This window comes from Aegilops tauschii, chromosome 5 (assembly GCF_002575655.3).
Source record: "Aegilops tauschii subsp. strangulata cultivar AL8/78 chromosome 5, Aet v6.0, whole genome shotgun sequence".
Classification (NCBI taxonomy): Eukaryota; Viridiplantae; Streptophyta; class Magnoliopsida; order Poales; family Poaceae; genus Aegilops; species Aegilops tauschii.
The window spans coordinates 403,250,784-403,265,324 of NC_053039.3; the positions used below are offsets into that span (position 1 = coordinate 403,250,784).

Below are 14,541 nucleotides of genomic sequence, written 5' to 3' on the forward strand. Positions count from 1 at the left end.
ACGGAAATCTAACACATCACACAAAGTTTTTGGAATCGTGGAAACACTAGCACCCAAATCACACAAAGCATAGCATTCATAATCTTTAATCTTAATTTTAATAGTAGGTTCCCACTCATCATAAAGTTTTCTAGGAATAGAAACTTCTAGCTCAAGCTTTTCTTCATAAGATTGCATTAAGGCATCAACGATATGTTTAGTGAAAGCTTTATTTTGACTATAAGCATGAGGAGAATTTAACACGGATTGCAACAAGGAAATACAATCTATCAAAGAGCAATTATCATAATTAAATTCCTTGAGATCCAAAATAGTGGGCTCATTGCTATGTAAAGTTTTGACCTCTTAAGTCCCACTTTTATTAATTTTAGCATCAAGATCTAAAAACTCCGAATCATTGGGACGCCTTTTAAGTAAGGTTGACTCATCTCCAGTCCCATCTTTATCAAGATTGATATTGCAAAACAAATATTTAATAGGAGTCACATCAATCACTTTTAGATCTTCATCTTTATTATCATCAAAACTAGAAGAACACGCTTTCACAAAGCAATCTTTTTTAGTATGCATTCTAGCGGTTCTTTCTTTGCACTCGTCAATGGAAATTCTCATGGCTTTGAGAGACTCATTGATATCATGCTTAGGTGGAATAGATCTAAGTTTCAAAGAATCAACATCAAGAGAAATTCTATCCACGTTCCTAGCCAACTCATCAATCTTAAGTAGCTTTTCTTCGACCAAAGCATTGAAAATCTTTTGTGAACTCATAAATTATGTAACACTAATCTCAAAATCAGAGGGCATCTTATTGAAATTTCCATAAGAATTGTTGTAGGAATTACCATAATTATTAGAGGAATTACTAGGAAATGGCCTAGAATTAAAGTTTCCTCTATACGCGTTGTTACCAAAATTGTTCCTACCAACAAAATTCACATCCATAGATTCATTATTATTCTCAATCAAAGTGGACAAAGGCATATCATTAGGATCAGAAGAAACACTCTTATTAGCAAACAATTTCATAAGTTCATCCATCTTTCCACTCAAAACATTAATCTCTTCAATCGCATGAACCTTTTTACTAGTGGATCTTTCGGTGTGCCAATGAGAATAATTAACCATAATATTATCTAGGAGTTTAGTAGCTTCTCCTAAAGTGATTTCCATAAAAGTGCCTCCCGCAGCCGAATCTAAAAGATTTGTAGAAGCAAAATTCAATCCGGCATAATTTTTTTGTATAATCATCCATAAATTCAAGCCATGTGTAGGGCAATTACGTATCATTAATTTCATTATCTCCCAAGCTTGTGCAACATGCTCATGATCAAGTTGCTTAAAATTCATAATGTCGTTTCTAAGAGAGATGATCTTAGCGGGAGGAAAATATTTAGAGATAAAAGCATCTTTGCACTTATTCCATGAATCAATACTATTTTTAGGCAAAGAGGAGAACCAAGTTTTAGCACGATCTCTAAGTGAAAACGGAAACAACTTCAATTTAACAATATCATTATCCACATCTTTCTTCTTTTGCATATCACACAAATCAACGAAATTGTTTAGATGGGTAGCGGCATCTTCACTAGGAAGGCCAGAAAATTGTTCTTTCATAACAAGATTCAACAAAGCGGTATTAATTTCACAAGATTCAACATCGATAGTAGGAGCAATCGGATTGCTAAGAAAATCATTGTTGTTGGTATTGGAAAAGTCACATAATTTAGTATTATCTTGAGCCATCGTGACAAACAATCAATCCAACAAACAAGCACACAGGAAGCAAGCGAAAAGAGACGAACAGGAAAGAGGCAAAGGCAAAGGTTTTCAAAAATCGTTTTAGAAGTGGGGGAGAGGAAAACGAGAGGCGAATGGCAAATAATGTAATGCGAGGGAGAAGAGTTTGTGATGGGTACTTGCTATGTCTTGACTTGAGTGTAGATCTCCCCAGCAACGGCACCAGAAATCCTTCTTGCTACCTCTTGAGCATACGTTGGTTTTCCCTTGAAGAGGAAAGGGTGATGCAGCAAAGTAGCGTAAGTATTTCGCTCAGTTTTTGAGAACCAAGCTATCAAACCAGTAGGAGACAACTAAATACGACTAATAAATACTACTACTACTAAATAATAAAGCCGCCCGCCTTCTACATGCCGAGCAGCCTGTACATCTTGGTGTAGTCACCGCCGTCCTGTGTGCCGCCGCCGTCCCTGTTGCACCCCTGACCAGCGTCGCCGATGCGTCGGGGGTTGGGCGCCTCCTTGTCGATGTCGTCAAGGATGACGATGCCACCCTCCTCGTGGCTACGACGCCGAGCGGCGATCTCCTCGCGGACGTAGTCCTCCCGCGCCCATTTGAGGGCGGTCTCGTCGGCGGCGGCCATGGCCTCGTGCTCCTTCTTCATGGGGAGCAGCCCCGGCTCGGTCTTTGGCCGGACGAGGTGGGAAGAGGGAGCAGAGGGGCCACGACCGCCCTAGTTGATAACGAGGGCGCCGCCGCGGGTGTGGCGCCTGAGCGGCGTCTCCTCTGGCTCCGGCTTGATGGGGCGCAGTGCCGGCGAGCCGGAGGAGAGGGAGCCCAACGACGAGGAGCTCGCCGTCTCCATTCGCCACGGCGTCCAGGAGCTGTCGCAGCGGCAAGAGAAGGAGGGGGGCTGCTACCTCTTGAGCATGCGTTGGTTTTCCCTTGAAGAGGAAAGGGTGATGTAGCAAAGTAGCGTAAGTATTTCCCTCAGTTTTTGAGAACCAAGGTATCAATCCAGTAGGAGACTACACGCAAATCGCCTAGTACCTACACAAACAATCAAGAACCTTGCAACTAACGCGATAAAGGGGTTGTCAATCCCTTCACAGTCACTCTCAAAAGTGAGATCTAATAAATATAGTAAAGTAAATATTTTTGGTATTTTTGTTGTATAGATTGGAAAGTAAAGATTGCAAAATAGTAAACGAGATGCGATGTAAATAAAAGAGATGTAATATAATAGGAAAGAGACCCAGGGGCCATAGGTTTCACTAGTGGCTTCTCTCAAGATAGCATGTATTACGGTGGGTGGACAAATTACTGTCGAGCAATTTATACAAAAGCGCATAGTTATGAGAATATCTAGGCAATGATCATGAACATAGGCATCACGTCCGTGTCAAGTAGACCGAAACGATTCTGCATCTACTACTATTACTCCACACATCGACCGCTATCCAGCATACATCTAGAGTATTAAGTTCATAAGAACAGAGTAACGCATTAAGCAAGATGACATGATGTTGAGGGATAAACTCAAGCAATATGATATAAACCCCATCTTTATATCCTCGATGGCAACAATACAATACCTGCCTTGCTGCCCCTACTGTCACTGGGAAAGGACACCGCAAGATTGAACCCAAAGCTAAGCACTTCTCCTATTGCAAGAAAGATCAATCTAGTAGGCCAAACTAAACCGATAATTCGAAGAGACTTGCAAAGATATCAAATCATGCATATAAGAATTCAGAGAAGAACCAAATATTATTCATAGATAGACTTGATCATAAATCCACAATTCATCGGATCTCGGCAAACACACCACAAAAAGTATTACATCGAATAGATCTCCAAGAACATCGAGGAGAACTTTGTATTGAGAATCAAAGAGAGAGAAGAAGCCAGCTAGCTAATAACTATGGACCCGAAGGTCTGTGGTAAACTACTCACACATCATCGGAGAGGCTATGGTGTTGATGTAGACGCCCTCCGTGATCGAATCCCCCTCCGGCGGAGCGCCGAAAAAGGCCCCAAGATGGGATCTCACGGGTACAGAAGGTTGCGGCAGTGGAAAAGTGGTTTCGTGGCTCCCCCTGGTGTTTTTAGGGTATAAGAGTATATATAGGCAGAAGAAATAGGTCAGTGGAGCTACGAGGGGCCCACGAGGGTGGGGCGCACCTACCCCCCCTGGGCGCGCCCTCCTGCCTCGTGGCCGCCTTGTTGCGTCTCTGACTTCCACTCCAAGTCTCCTGGATTGCGTTTGTTCCAAGAAAGATCCTCGCGAAGGTTTTGTACCGTTTGGATTCCGTTTGATATTCTTTTTCTGCGAAACACTGAAATAGGCCAAAAAAACAGAAACTGGCACTAGGCCTTTGGTTAATAGGTTAGTTCCAAAAATAATATAAAAGAGCATATTAAAGCCGATTAAACATCCAAAACAGATAATATAATAGCATGGAACAATTAAACATTATAGATACGTTGGGGACGTATCAGGGGCGCCGGGTACTCCAGGCGCGGCGTGTTGCCGGCCTCGATGTACTCGAGGACGGCCTCGAGGGTGCGGCCGGGGATGCCCACCATTGGCGCCGCCCATCAGAGTTGAGGCAGTCGCGGGGCTCGACGCCGTTGGTGGAGGCGAGCTGCTCCTCGTGGCGCCGGGCAAAGTACGTCGTCCACAACGCGTCGCTGTCGGGGCGTACCTCGGCTCGTTCCACGCCGCCGCCGACAGCAAGGACCGGAAGCGCGTGATTTCGGCGCGCCGATCAGTTCCGGTGGGCGCTGGAGGCACCGAGACGCCGCCAGCGCTGGGCCTCCAGGAGCCCGGCACCCGCATGTCCGGCGACGCCTGGTAGCCGGCCTCGTAGAGGAGGCGTGACTCGTCCTTGTGCAGGTGGCAGCGGCCGAAGCCATTGGCCGCCGCACCATTGCCTGGGTAGCGGTCGACCATGCTCGTTGTCGGGGGGAGAGAGAAGAGACGCGCGTCGGCGGTGAGAGGTCAAAAGGGGGAGAGGGTTCACCGGCGAGGAAGGAGCCGGCTTATAGCGGCGGGGGGGCGGCAAGCGGGCGGCATGCGTGCGTACGCGTGGCGGGAGCGGGCGGGACGCGCGTCACCACGCCTTCACTGCGCCGCCTGTGAGGCATCAATGGAAGGCTAACCAGCGCGGCAGCCTTGGCATTGATTCCCCGCGGGAAACCGAGGCGATGAGTACGACGAGTGCACCCGGTCGCTGACTCGGCGGGCCCATCAGGCTTTCGCGCTAAAACCGTTTTCTCGGCGCGCCCGGACACCTTCGAGCGCATCGGGTTCGGCCTGAGTCCGTCGGCGCCAAATTCAGCCCTAACCGACGAAAAATAGGCTTCTAGTGCACGACTGGACTGATTTTTCGACACCGACAATAAAAAAGGACCTTGAAAAACTTGTTAGAAAAACTTGTTAGAGGCGCGGCGGAAAATGCTTAAGCGTCCAGGAATCTCGGCTCAGAGGCAACAAAAGGCAAACGCCATTGTTGCTTCTTCCGGCTTCCTCGCGTGGATTAACCGGTGGATTCCATTCGCCAAACAAAACGGCGGCAGCAGGGTGTCTCACCGTCGCTGTCTCCCTGACATTGCGAACATATATCTAAAACAAAACGACAGCGGGCAATATATTTAGTGCACGTTTGGCGCTTATACTCTACCGACGAGGACTGCTCCTCTGAGTAGGCACTAGGCGGTGTGCTAGTGCCACACAAACGACCCAACGAAGGGATCAAGTCGTATTCCATTCCACCGACGAATGACCAGTCCCTAAAAGCATTTACAGCCCCGCGCCGCAAACCTGTCTCAAACATACAGATGGTCATTAGCCGGTCAAGAAAAAGCGATCCAGGTGGCCTTCTTCAAACGGGTCCCAAACGTTCGGGTTGACCGGCACCCCTCATATCCAGCTCAAATATGGGGTTAATATAGGGCGCCCGGGCGCACCCAGCTGTGTATCTACACTTTAAAATATGGACTACATATAAATTATAACATGAACCACATACGGAGCAAAATGAATGAATCTATACTCTAAAATATGTCGATAGGACTTCCATCAGGCAGAAACACTTGAACCCAGGAGAACCCTCCTTGGCCCCCGCGTCGCTCCCGCAGGGGCGACTCTGGCGGCGCTAACCCTAGCCGCCGCCGGCCTCCCTCCCCCCTTCTCCTCTCCCTCGCCACCACCGGAGGGGGTTGCCGGAAAGCCGCGCGTCCGCCGGGGAGGGTGGCGGCGAGGATCTGTCCGCCTGTTTCGTGCAGGGGCTCTGGAGCCGGGGTGACGGCCTCGGGCGGTGGTGCGTCGTCGTCTTCAGCTCGCGGCGTCGCTAGTGCTGGCCGTCCCCCTTGGCCACACGGGTGGCAAGGCGGCGACAGGTGGTGGCTGTGGGGCGCGGTGGCCGCGGGGGCCCTCGCCCCGGATCTGATGCCTCCGCCCCCAATCCTTCCGGCCCTTGTCAGATCTGGTTTCCGGCTGGCCCAGGTCGCCGGCGCCGCGTCTGTGATAGGGGTGGGGGAGATGGGGGGCCTGGAGAAATCCACGACTGGCTATGTCGGCCACGATGACGGCGACGCCTGAGGGTGTCGTCTCCTACTTGTAGGCGTCGTCAAGGTGACCTCTTTCCCCCTTCTGCCTCTCTCCCCTGCTCGTGCACCGGGGTGAAAACCCAAATCCCTCTGGATTGGGCGGCAGCGACGCTCGCAGCGCCGTCACCTTCATGGAGGTGCCGCCTTCGGTTGAGCATGGGATGGTGGCAAGTTCGGTCTGGTTGGTGGGCGTCCGACGGCGACATGGTTGGAGTTGGTGGTGTCTTGGAGGTTCACCAAGTTCAGTGGCATCCCACCATTGTTGCTTTGTCATCAGCAGCCTCACCGTGCATTTTGCTTCTCCTTGAGTGTTGGTTCCCCCCCCCCCCACCCCCCGTTGCCATGTTTGCCTTTGTGGAGCTCGGCGACGCGAGTTGGTGGTGCCCTGGTCAGGCTTTCCGGGCGGCAATGGCGTCGGTTGTACATCTTTGCTCTTGGGAGAGCGTTTGCATCGTCCGACGGATCGGCGCCTCGTGCCAGGCGAGGGGCTAGGGAGCCCCTTCGCAGATGTAGGATGTTGTCAACAGTTCGGTCGGAGTCTATGGAGCTGTCAGCGTTACCCTTACATGCTAGTTGGATCTCCGCAAGGCTTGCTGGTGTCTCGACGGGATGGATTGCACTCGGTGGAGGGCTTCATTGTCTTCAAGCTGGTCTTGTTCTTTAGTTTCTTCATCTTTGCTTGTAGATGGTAGGAAGCCTATTAGCTGCTTGCACAACACTCTGTATCCTTTTAGCTGTTTCTTTGTTCTGTCTATGTAAGTTGGCGATTGGTGTAATCCTGGCCGGTTGATGGCTTTGTTAATTCAAAGCCGGGCTCGACTTGAGCCTTCGTTCTAATAAAAAAAATATGTCAATATACATCCATATGTAGTCTGTATTGAAATCTTCAAAAAGAATTATATTTAGAAACAAAGGGAGTAATAACTAGCTAAGCACCTCTTATTAGTTAAACACATCACATAACTATAATAATAACTAGTTAAACACCTACTAGTTAGCATGTTTTGTTGGCTTCCGCCAAACACTAGCAATGTTTAGCACCTATACGAATTTCACTAGCTTCGTTAGTTTCCGCCAAATGAGATGAAACATTTGAACCTTCTGCCAACGAAGCATCTGAAGAAAAATAAACAAAGTGACTAAGTATCTTCCGCCAAATTTCAATATGCTATCCGCAGCGCCAAGCATGCTAATACTTCCGCTAAACCCAAATAGCAGCAGCCTTCCGCCATCCGGATAGAGAGAAGAGGGGTACATGGTGGCTTTTGATTGGGCAGACGGATGTTCAGACTCCCACAAAGTCCCTTTTGTTTGGTTTCGGTTTTTGGAAAAACAAACGTCCGGACGCATCGGCGGAATGATACGGGTTTACGTTGGATAGCACATTTGTATCTAAGCAGCGCAGTCTAGATGCTTGCAGAGGTTTAAGGCCTCGAGAGTCCATTTTGAAGATGAGTGGATTCCATTCATCAAATTAAACCTCTCAGAGGGGAGCGCTTGCACATTCATGACGTGGGTTGGGATACGTCATAGAGAGAGAGCCACAGACGTGGTCGACTTATGAATTATGAATGTTATGTAGGTTCATGCATGTGCTGGGGTGTCTATGCGCGTATCTTATACTACTTCACCATCGATGACGAGGTAAGTAGTTGTACAGTACTCCCTCCGTAAACTAATATAAAAGCGTTTAAAGAGCGTTTAGAATACTAACATAGTGAGCTAAAACGTTCTTATATTAGTTTACAGAGGGAGTACTTAACAAACGACCGGACCGCGCGATCAAGTCGTATTCCAATATTCCATTCATGGATCACGAGTTCCTAACGATGGTTAAATGATGGAGGAAAGAAAATGGCAGCTCCCTACGTCTGTCCAGTTTGACTTTATTTGATCGAGAAAGCCTGCCTGAGAGGCCGATCGAGATGATAGGGTGGGGGGACGTGTACAGGGTGGCGGCCGCCATGGCGCCGCTCTACTTCGCCCTCGGCCTCGGCTACGGCTCCGTGCGGTGGTGGAAGCTCTTCACCCCGGACCACGGCGACGCCGTCAACCGCCTCGTCGTCTACTTCGCCTTCCCGCTCTTCGGCTTCGACTTCACCGCCCGCGCCGGCTCCTTCGCCGCCGGCTACCGCGTCCTGGCGGCCGACGCCGTCGCCAAGCTCATCGTCGTGCTCGCGCTCGCCGGGTGCGCCGCCGCCCGGCGCGCCAAGGCCGCGACGCGCCGCGGCGGTGGCGGCGCGCCCTCGTCCTACTCCTGGTGCATCACCGGCTTCTCGCTCGCGGCGCTCAACAACGGGCTCCTCGTGGGCGTGTCGCTGCTGGATGCCATGTACGGCAAGTGGGCGCGCGACGTCATCGTGCAGCTCTCGGTGCTGCAGGCCGTCGTCTGGCTCCCGCTGATGCTGGTCGTCTTCGAGGCGAGGCAGGCCTGGCTGGAGGTGACCCCGGAGCCGGCTGATCAAGGCGCGCGCGAAGAAGGCGACCAGGAGGCGCCGGGGAGCGACGTCCACCGGCCAGCAGCATCCAGAGACGGCCGGAAGACGGCGGCGACGGGGTGCGCGTTCTGGGCGCCGCTGCTGCGAGCGGTCGGGGTGAAGCTCGCCCGCAACCCCAACGTGTACGCCAGCCTCCTTGGGGTCGCGTGGTCTTCCGTGGCAAACAGGTTTGCATGTGCCATGTTGCACAACAGATTTGACTAATTAGCGAATTTCTCTTGGTAGTACAATGGTTGAATTAGTTGCAATAATTCATCCAATTAGTAATCTAGTGCATGTGTGTGCAATGATGCATATGTAGGTGGCACCTGAAGATGCCAAGCATCATAGATGGCTCGATCGCAATCATGTCAAAGACCTGCATTGGAATGGGAATGTTCAGCATGGGTACGTAACCACCTAACAAATCTCGGTGCAATTAGTAGCTATAAAAAAAGTCTAGTGCAATTAGATTCGTTTCGAGATGGGTTTTGCTATTCATTTGTCAAACCAAACTCCATGGTCAACCTTGTACGTGTTTCTTTTTTCTCTTTTCTAGGAGGTCAACCTTGCGTTTTTTTACTCCGTCCAATAAAATGAATAGGACACGCACGTATTGCAAAATCTTACTTTGACCAAAATTAGGCAAATAATATATTTTTAATTATATGATGGAAACTTATTTCGAGTACGAATTCAACAGTATATTTTTTTTGTCAAATATAACCTCCCCTACATTTGATTGATCTAGTTGATAGTCAAAGTTCATTAAAATGTGTGTGGGCCTTGTTCATTGGAGTGGAGGGGGCACCACATTTATAGTCAGTCGATCAATTTGTACTACTTGTTTCATGGCAACATTTTGAGTTTGGGTTATATTATGGTGTTGATTACACTAAACCACCACACTGAGAGCTAGGTTTGCAGAAACCACCGGTCTATGGGTTTGTGACAAAAACACTAATTGGTGGGTATTCTCTTTGCATAAACACTGATTGGCTGGTTAGGTGGGTTTTTGTGACAAACCTGTAGACCAATGGTTTCTGCAAACTTAGCGGTGGTTTTGTGTTATTAACTTATCTATTATGTTCACAAGAGGAAACGTAAGCTATACGTGGCATGTTCATAGAAAATCCATGTGTTACAACTTAAAAATAAACAAGTGTTACTAGTTTCTCAGTGTGGTACATGTATGATTAACACAAAGAAAACTAAGCAACTAAAATTCATAACATCACATTTATATGCCTTTTCTATTCATGTGTTTTCCAAATCATGTGATCTAGAGGGACACCTAACAATGTGAGTATTGAGGCATGGGAATAAACTCCGATTGTTGCATTGTAGGCATGTTTATAGGACTACAAGACAAGTTTATCGTGTGTGGACTAGGCTTGACCGTGTTGAGCTTGGGGTTGAGGTTCATCGTGGCACCGGCCGCCACCGTAGCTGGAGCCCTAATTTTAGGGCTCCGTGGTGACCTTCTGCGTGTTACTATCCTACAGGTGATTTGTGCATCATATGTTACAGCAATGTTATATTGCTTTTCTTAAGCCATCTATTGTAATCATACTTCATTGCATTCACCTTGATAGGCTGCACTGCCACAATCAGTTGCAACATTTGTCTTCTCACGAGAGTATGACCTACATGCTGGAGTACTTAGTACCGCGTAAGTAATTGTTGATCATCACATTATTTGATTTGACTGTTCCTTTCTTTATGTGCCCCTCATTTTTGGACAAATGCAATTGATTTTAGTTGTAGAATGTTATATATAGTAATAAGTCGAGCCATGTTTATTTTGCAGGGTTATAGTCAGCACATTGGCTTCGCTGCCTGTGTTAACCGCATATTATCTTGTTTTAGGGCTTGTAATATAGATTAACATTTTCCTCTCTACTAATTTTCGGTGCTTCATTGTTCGCTGTAAAACCGCAATGAATTTTTGTATGTATGTATGTATGTATAGGTTTTGTATGTGGAGTTCACTCCAAGTTGCAGCGAAGTTCGTTTCTTTATCAGGTTCTCCAAAAATGACGCAAGTTCTTTTAGAAAACCGGACTTGTCGTTTATATCTCCTTTTTAAAGTGTATATCTCCTTTTTTTTCTCTCGAAAACAAAGTTAAACCGGTATAACAAACTCGTGTACTAGGTTCCCCTATAAAAAGAACTCGTGTCCTAGGTAGGAGAATCTTGTTTTGCTTTGAACAGTATCGTCACGACTCAGGAGTCAACTGAATTAAAACCTCCCTATAAAATCGTGACTCCCATCCTCGGCCGTCGGCGTCGTTCAACGTTGGCATCGTGTTGGCAGAGCAAAAGATGGGAACAAGCGCGCTCCCGCCGCTGCTCGCGGCGGCCGTGGTGCTGCTGATGGTCGCCGCGGCGGCCATGACGGTGGAGGACTCGGCGCCGGACAACATCCAGCCGCTGTCGACGCTCAACCTGGCGGCCGCGCAGGTCGCCATGGACTCGGCGTCGGCCATCCACGCCTCCCCCGACGTGCTCGGCAAGGACGTGAGTACACGATCCACCCATGTATAGGTAATGCCGTATGCGTGGATGAAACCGCGCTGTTTAACCCGGCTACTCGATGCGTTGCGTTGCAGGGGGAGGATTCGGCGTGGGTGACTGTCAACTTCACGACGCCGTCGCCGTCGTCGGACCACTGGATCGGCCTCTTCTCCCCCGCCGATTTCAGGTACGTAAGCTACGCAAACAGCACTGCTGCACCACCAGCTTAACATGTCAGATTAAGATCACAATCGCCACAGTTAGTTACTCGTATAATGACATCTGTTGAGTTGTCCGTGCAATCTGTGATTGCAGCTCCGGCATCGGGAGCGCCAAGGTAGCAGGGGAAGGAGATGCGCCCGCAGGGCTCTCCGTGGCTCCGATCAAGGTCAGTGGATAGATTAGATACATAGGCATGCAGGCAGGATGCGCGTCTCATCACCGGCCTCTGCTCCTGATTTTGTGTGTTTGCTGTGGTCTGCTGTTGCAGTACAAGTTGGGCAACTGCGAGCCGGATTTCCTGCGCACCGGCGGCGGCAACACCAGCTTCCTCGTCATCAACCAGCGCTCCGACTACGCCTTCGGCCTCTTCTCCGGCGGCAAGGACAATGTAAGCCGCCTCGAGTGGACGGCGCAGCGTCAGCCATGATCGTTGTACAAGTAGAAAACCTGATCTGGTGTGGTTTTTCGTTGTCTGCAGCCCAAGCTTCTGGCCGTCTCGAACAAGATCTCCTTCGCGAACCCCAAGGCCCCCGTGTTCCCACGCCTGTCCCAGGGGAAAGAGTGGAACCAAGTGAGGAGCTAACTTACGAGAGAATATTACTAGCAGTAATTTTTCTGCAGATGTGTACTGCTAGCATGCTTATGTTTCCTGGTGTGATTGTTGCGTGCAGATGGCGGTGACTTGGACGAGCGGGTACAACATCGGCGAGGCGTACCCGTTCGTGGAGTGGAGGATGAAGGGCGAGGAGACCTCCAAGCGGACGCCAGCCGGCACGCTCACCTTCACGCGAGGCCATCTCTGCGGTACGTACGTGCGTGCGGTTCGCACTTCAGGCTTCAGGGATGTAGCTGCTGTTGATTCAGGGTTCTCAAAATTATCTCAGCCAGTGTTGTCTGACGCTGTTTCTTTAACTGCAAATTTATGGCAGGTGACCCCGCCCGTGGACAGGGTTACAGGGATCCGGGTTTCATCCACACCGCGTTCCTCAAGGACCTGTGGCCAAACAGAGAGTAAGAACATCAAAACTGACAGCTGAATCAGAGTATTTCACCTCTGAAATAGCTTTGTTTTCCTACTCATACTGGTTTTCTTCACTCAGGTATTCGTACCAGATTGGGCACGAGCTGCAGGACGGGACCGTGGCGTGGGGCAAGTCCGCCACCTTCCGCGCGTCCCCCTACCCGGGCCAGGCTTCGCTGCAGCGCGTCGTCATCTTCGGCGACATGGGACTCGTGAGAAATTTGCATCGCAAAAGAAAATAAATGTTCAGGTGTGTAAGCCAGGGCACTGAGCATGGTGTATATGTTGCTGGGTTGCAGGGCGCAAAGGACGGGAGCAGCGAGCTCCAGGGGTTCCAGCCCGGCGCGCAGGTGACCACCGACCGGCTGGTCAAGGACCTGCCCAACTACGACGCCGTGTTTCACATCGGCGACCTCTCCTACGCCAACGGCTTCCTCGCACAGTGGGACCAGTTCACCGCGCAGATCGAGCCCATCGCCTCCCGGGTCCCCTACATGGTCGCCAGGTTCGTCCGCTCACCCTGAAAATCTTGCAAGTTCAGATGCACTTTTGGTACTCAGCCATGTTAATAAGTTTCTAATGCAGCGGCAACCACGAGCGGACGTACATGGACACGGGCGGCTTCTACAACGGCAACGACTCGCACGGCGAGTGCGGCGTGCCGGCGGAGACCTACTTCTACGTGCCGGCGGCGGCGCACCGGGGCAAGTTCTGGTACGCCGCCGACTACGGCATGTTCCGCTTCTGCGTGGGCGACACGGAGCACGACTGGCGGCCCGGGTCCGAGCAGCACGCGTTCCTGGACGCCTGCTTCGCCGGCGCCGACCGGAAGCACCAGCCGTGGCTCGTCTTCCTGGCGCACCGCCCGCTCGGCTACTCCTCCAACGACTTCTACGCGCAGGAGGGCTCCTTCGCGGAGCCCATGGGGCGGGCTCTGCAGCCGCTCTGGCAGCGCCACCGCGTCGACCTCGCCGTATATGGCCACGTCCACAACTACGAGCGGACCTGCCCCGTCTACGAGAACACGTGCACCGTCAAGGGCAAAGACCGACAGAGCAGCTACGCGGGGGCGATGGGGGGCACGATCCACGTCGTGGCCGGCACGGGCGGCGCCAGGCTGAGGAGCTACGCCGGCGGCGCGTGGCCGCAGTGGAGCGTGGCGCGGAACGAGAGCTTCGGCTACGTCAAGCTCACCGCCAGTGACCACTCGTCCATGCGGTTCGAGTTCATCCACAGCGACGACGGCGCCGTGCACGACGCCTTCACCATCACCAGGGACTACAAGGACATCATGGCCTGCGCCGTCGACAGCTGCGCACCACACACCCTAGCCAACTAGCAGTATATAGCAAGCAGACTTGCACTAATTCGTAGGACAAGATTAAACTCTTTGTACGAAATTTCTTCCTCTTTCTTATTCTTAGAGTAGAATTTATACGTGTTCGTCTTGCATTCTTTGAGACCGCCTCCTTCTCTCCAATTTGCAAACTGAGTGATGGCCAAAATTGAGCATGTTCAACAAATGACCAAAAAGGGATCGAGTAGATGCAAGTTGACTAGTAATTTTTACTTTTGGGTCAGTCGACTGAACACAAGACGTTGAGGATGCGAACTGCTGGGTGTTATCTGGTGCTCGCCAACTCATTTTGCGAGAGTAGGATCGTAGTAATTGTATGCATGGATGATGTCGTGTGTTCAGTCTTTGGTGTTCACCCGAGTAATACTAAAAAAGAAGACTCTACGTCTGAAAAGATGGATTAGCCTTGTCCAATGCGCTGCTGCACCATCAACGTTGATTCCTCGCCCCTCGCAAAAAAAAAAAAAACGTTGATTCCTCGCCCTTCATGTGCTACCTAACGTATAGTTCCAGCCGGCTAATCAATGGAGATCTCAAAAAAGAGAGGCTACTCAGTAGAGAGCATTTTCTTTCTTCTTTTGCTTCAAACGTCCAAA

The 14,541-nt window shown here is 50.2% G+C and overlaps 2 protein-coding genes across 2 annotated transcripts; both read left to right on the plus strand.

Annotated features, from left to right (window-relative positions):
- The first annotated feature begins 8,246 nt into the window (after nucleotides 1-8,246).
- Nucleotides 8,247-10,862, plus strand: LOC109734033 (probable auxin efflux carrier component 5b). Its single transcript, XM_020293250.4, has 5 exons — nucleotides 8,247-9,016; nucleotides 9,151-9,236; nucleotides 10,176-10,333; nucleotides 10,424-10,500; nucleotides 10,639-10,862. Exons 1-5 carry the CDS (start codon nucleotides 8,277-8,279, stop codon nucleotides 10,709-10,711), a joined length of 1,134 nt encoding a protein of 377 aa, XP_020148839.1. The 5' UTR covers nucleotides 8,247-8,276; the 3' UTR covers nucleotides 10,712-10,862.
- A 291-nt stretch (nucleotides 10,863-11,153) lies between these two features.
- On the plus strand, nucleotides 11,154-14,027 carry LOC109734032 (probable inactive purple acid phosphatase 27). The gene is made up of 10 exons (XM_020293249.2): nucleotides 11,154-11,348; nucleotides 11,441-11,532; nucleotides 11,661-11,733; nucleotides 11,836-11,955; nucleotides 12,046-12,138; nucleotides 12,239-12,371; nucleotides 12,497-12,578; nucleotides 12,668-12,800; nucleotides 12,888-13,093; nucleotides 13,174-14,027. The coding sequence occupies exons 1-10, from the start codon at nucleotides 11,154-11,156 to the stop codon at nucleotides 13,925-13,927; spliced, it is 1,881 nt and encodes a 626-aa protein (XP_020148838.1). The 3' UTR covers nucleotides 13,928-14,027.
- Nucleotides 14,028-14,541: the final 514 nt, after the last annotated feature.

Excerpts from the sequence above, each read along its gene's own strand:
- LOC109734033 (XM_020293250.4), top strand. The coding sequence starts at position 8,277 with ATGATAGGGTGGGGGGACGTGTACAGGGTGGCGGCCGCCATGGCGCCG. Across the intron at positions 9,017-9,150 it reads TGGTCTTCCGTGGCAAACAG|GTGGCACCTGAAGATGCCAA; the intron begins GTTTGCATGTGC and ends ATGCATATGTAG. Across the intron at positions 10,501-10,638 it reads GCTGGAGTACTTAGTACCGC|GGTTATAGTCAGCACATTGG; the intron begins GTAAGTAATTGT and ends TTTATTTTGCAG.
- LOC109734032 (XM_020293249.2), top strand. The coding sequence starts at position 11,154 with ATGGGAACAAGCGCGCTCCCGCCGCTGCTCGCGGCGGCCGTGGTGCTG. Across the intron at positions 11,349-11,440 it reads CCGACGTGCTCGGCAAGGAC|GGGGAGGATTCGGCGTGGGT; the intron begins GTGAGTACACGA and ends GTTGCGTTGCAG. Across the intron at positions 11,734-11,835 it reads TCTCCGTGGCTCCGATCAAG|TACAAGTTGGGCAACTGCGA; the intron begins GTCAGTGGATAG and ends CTGCTGTTGCAG.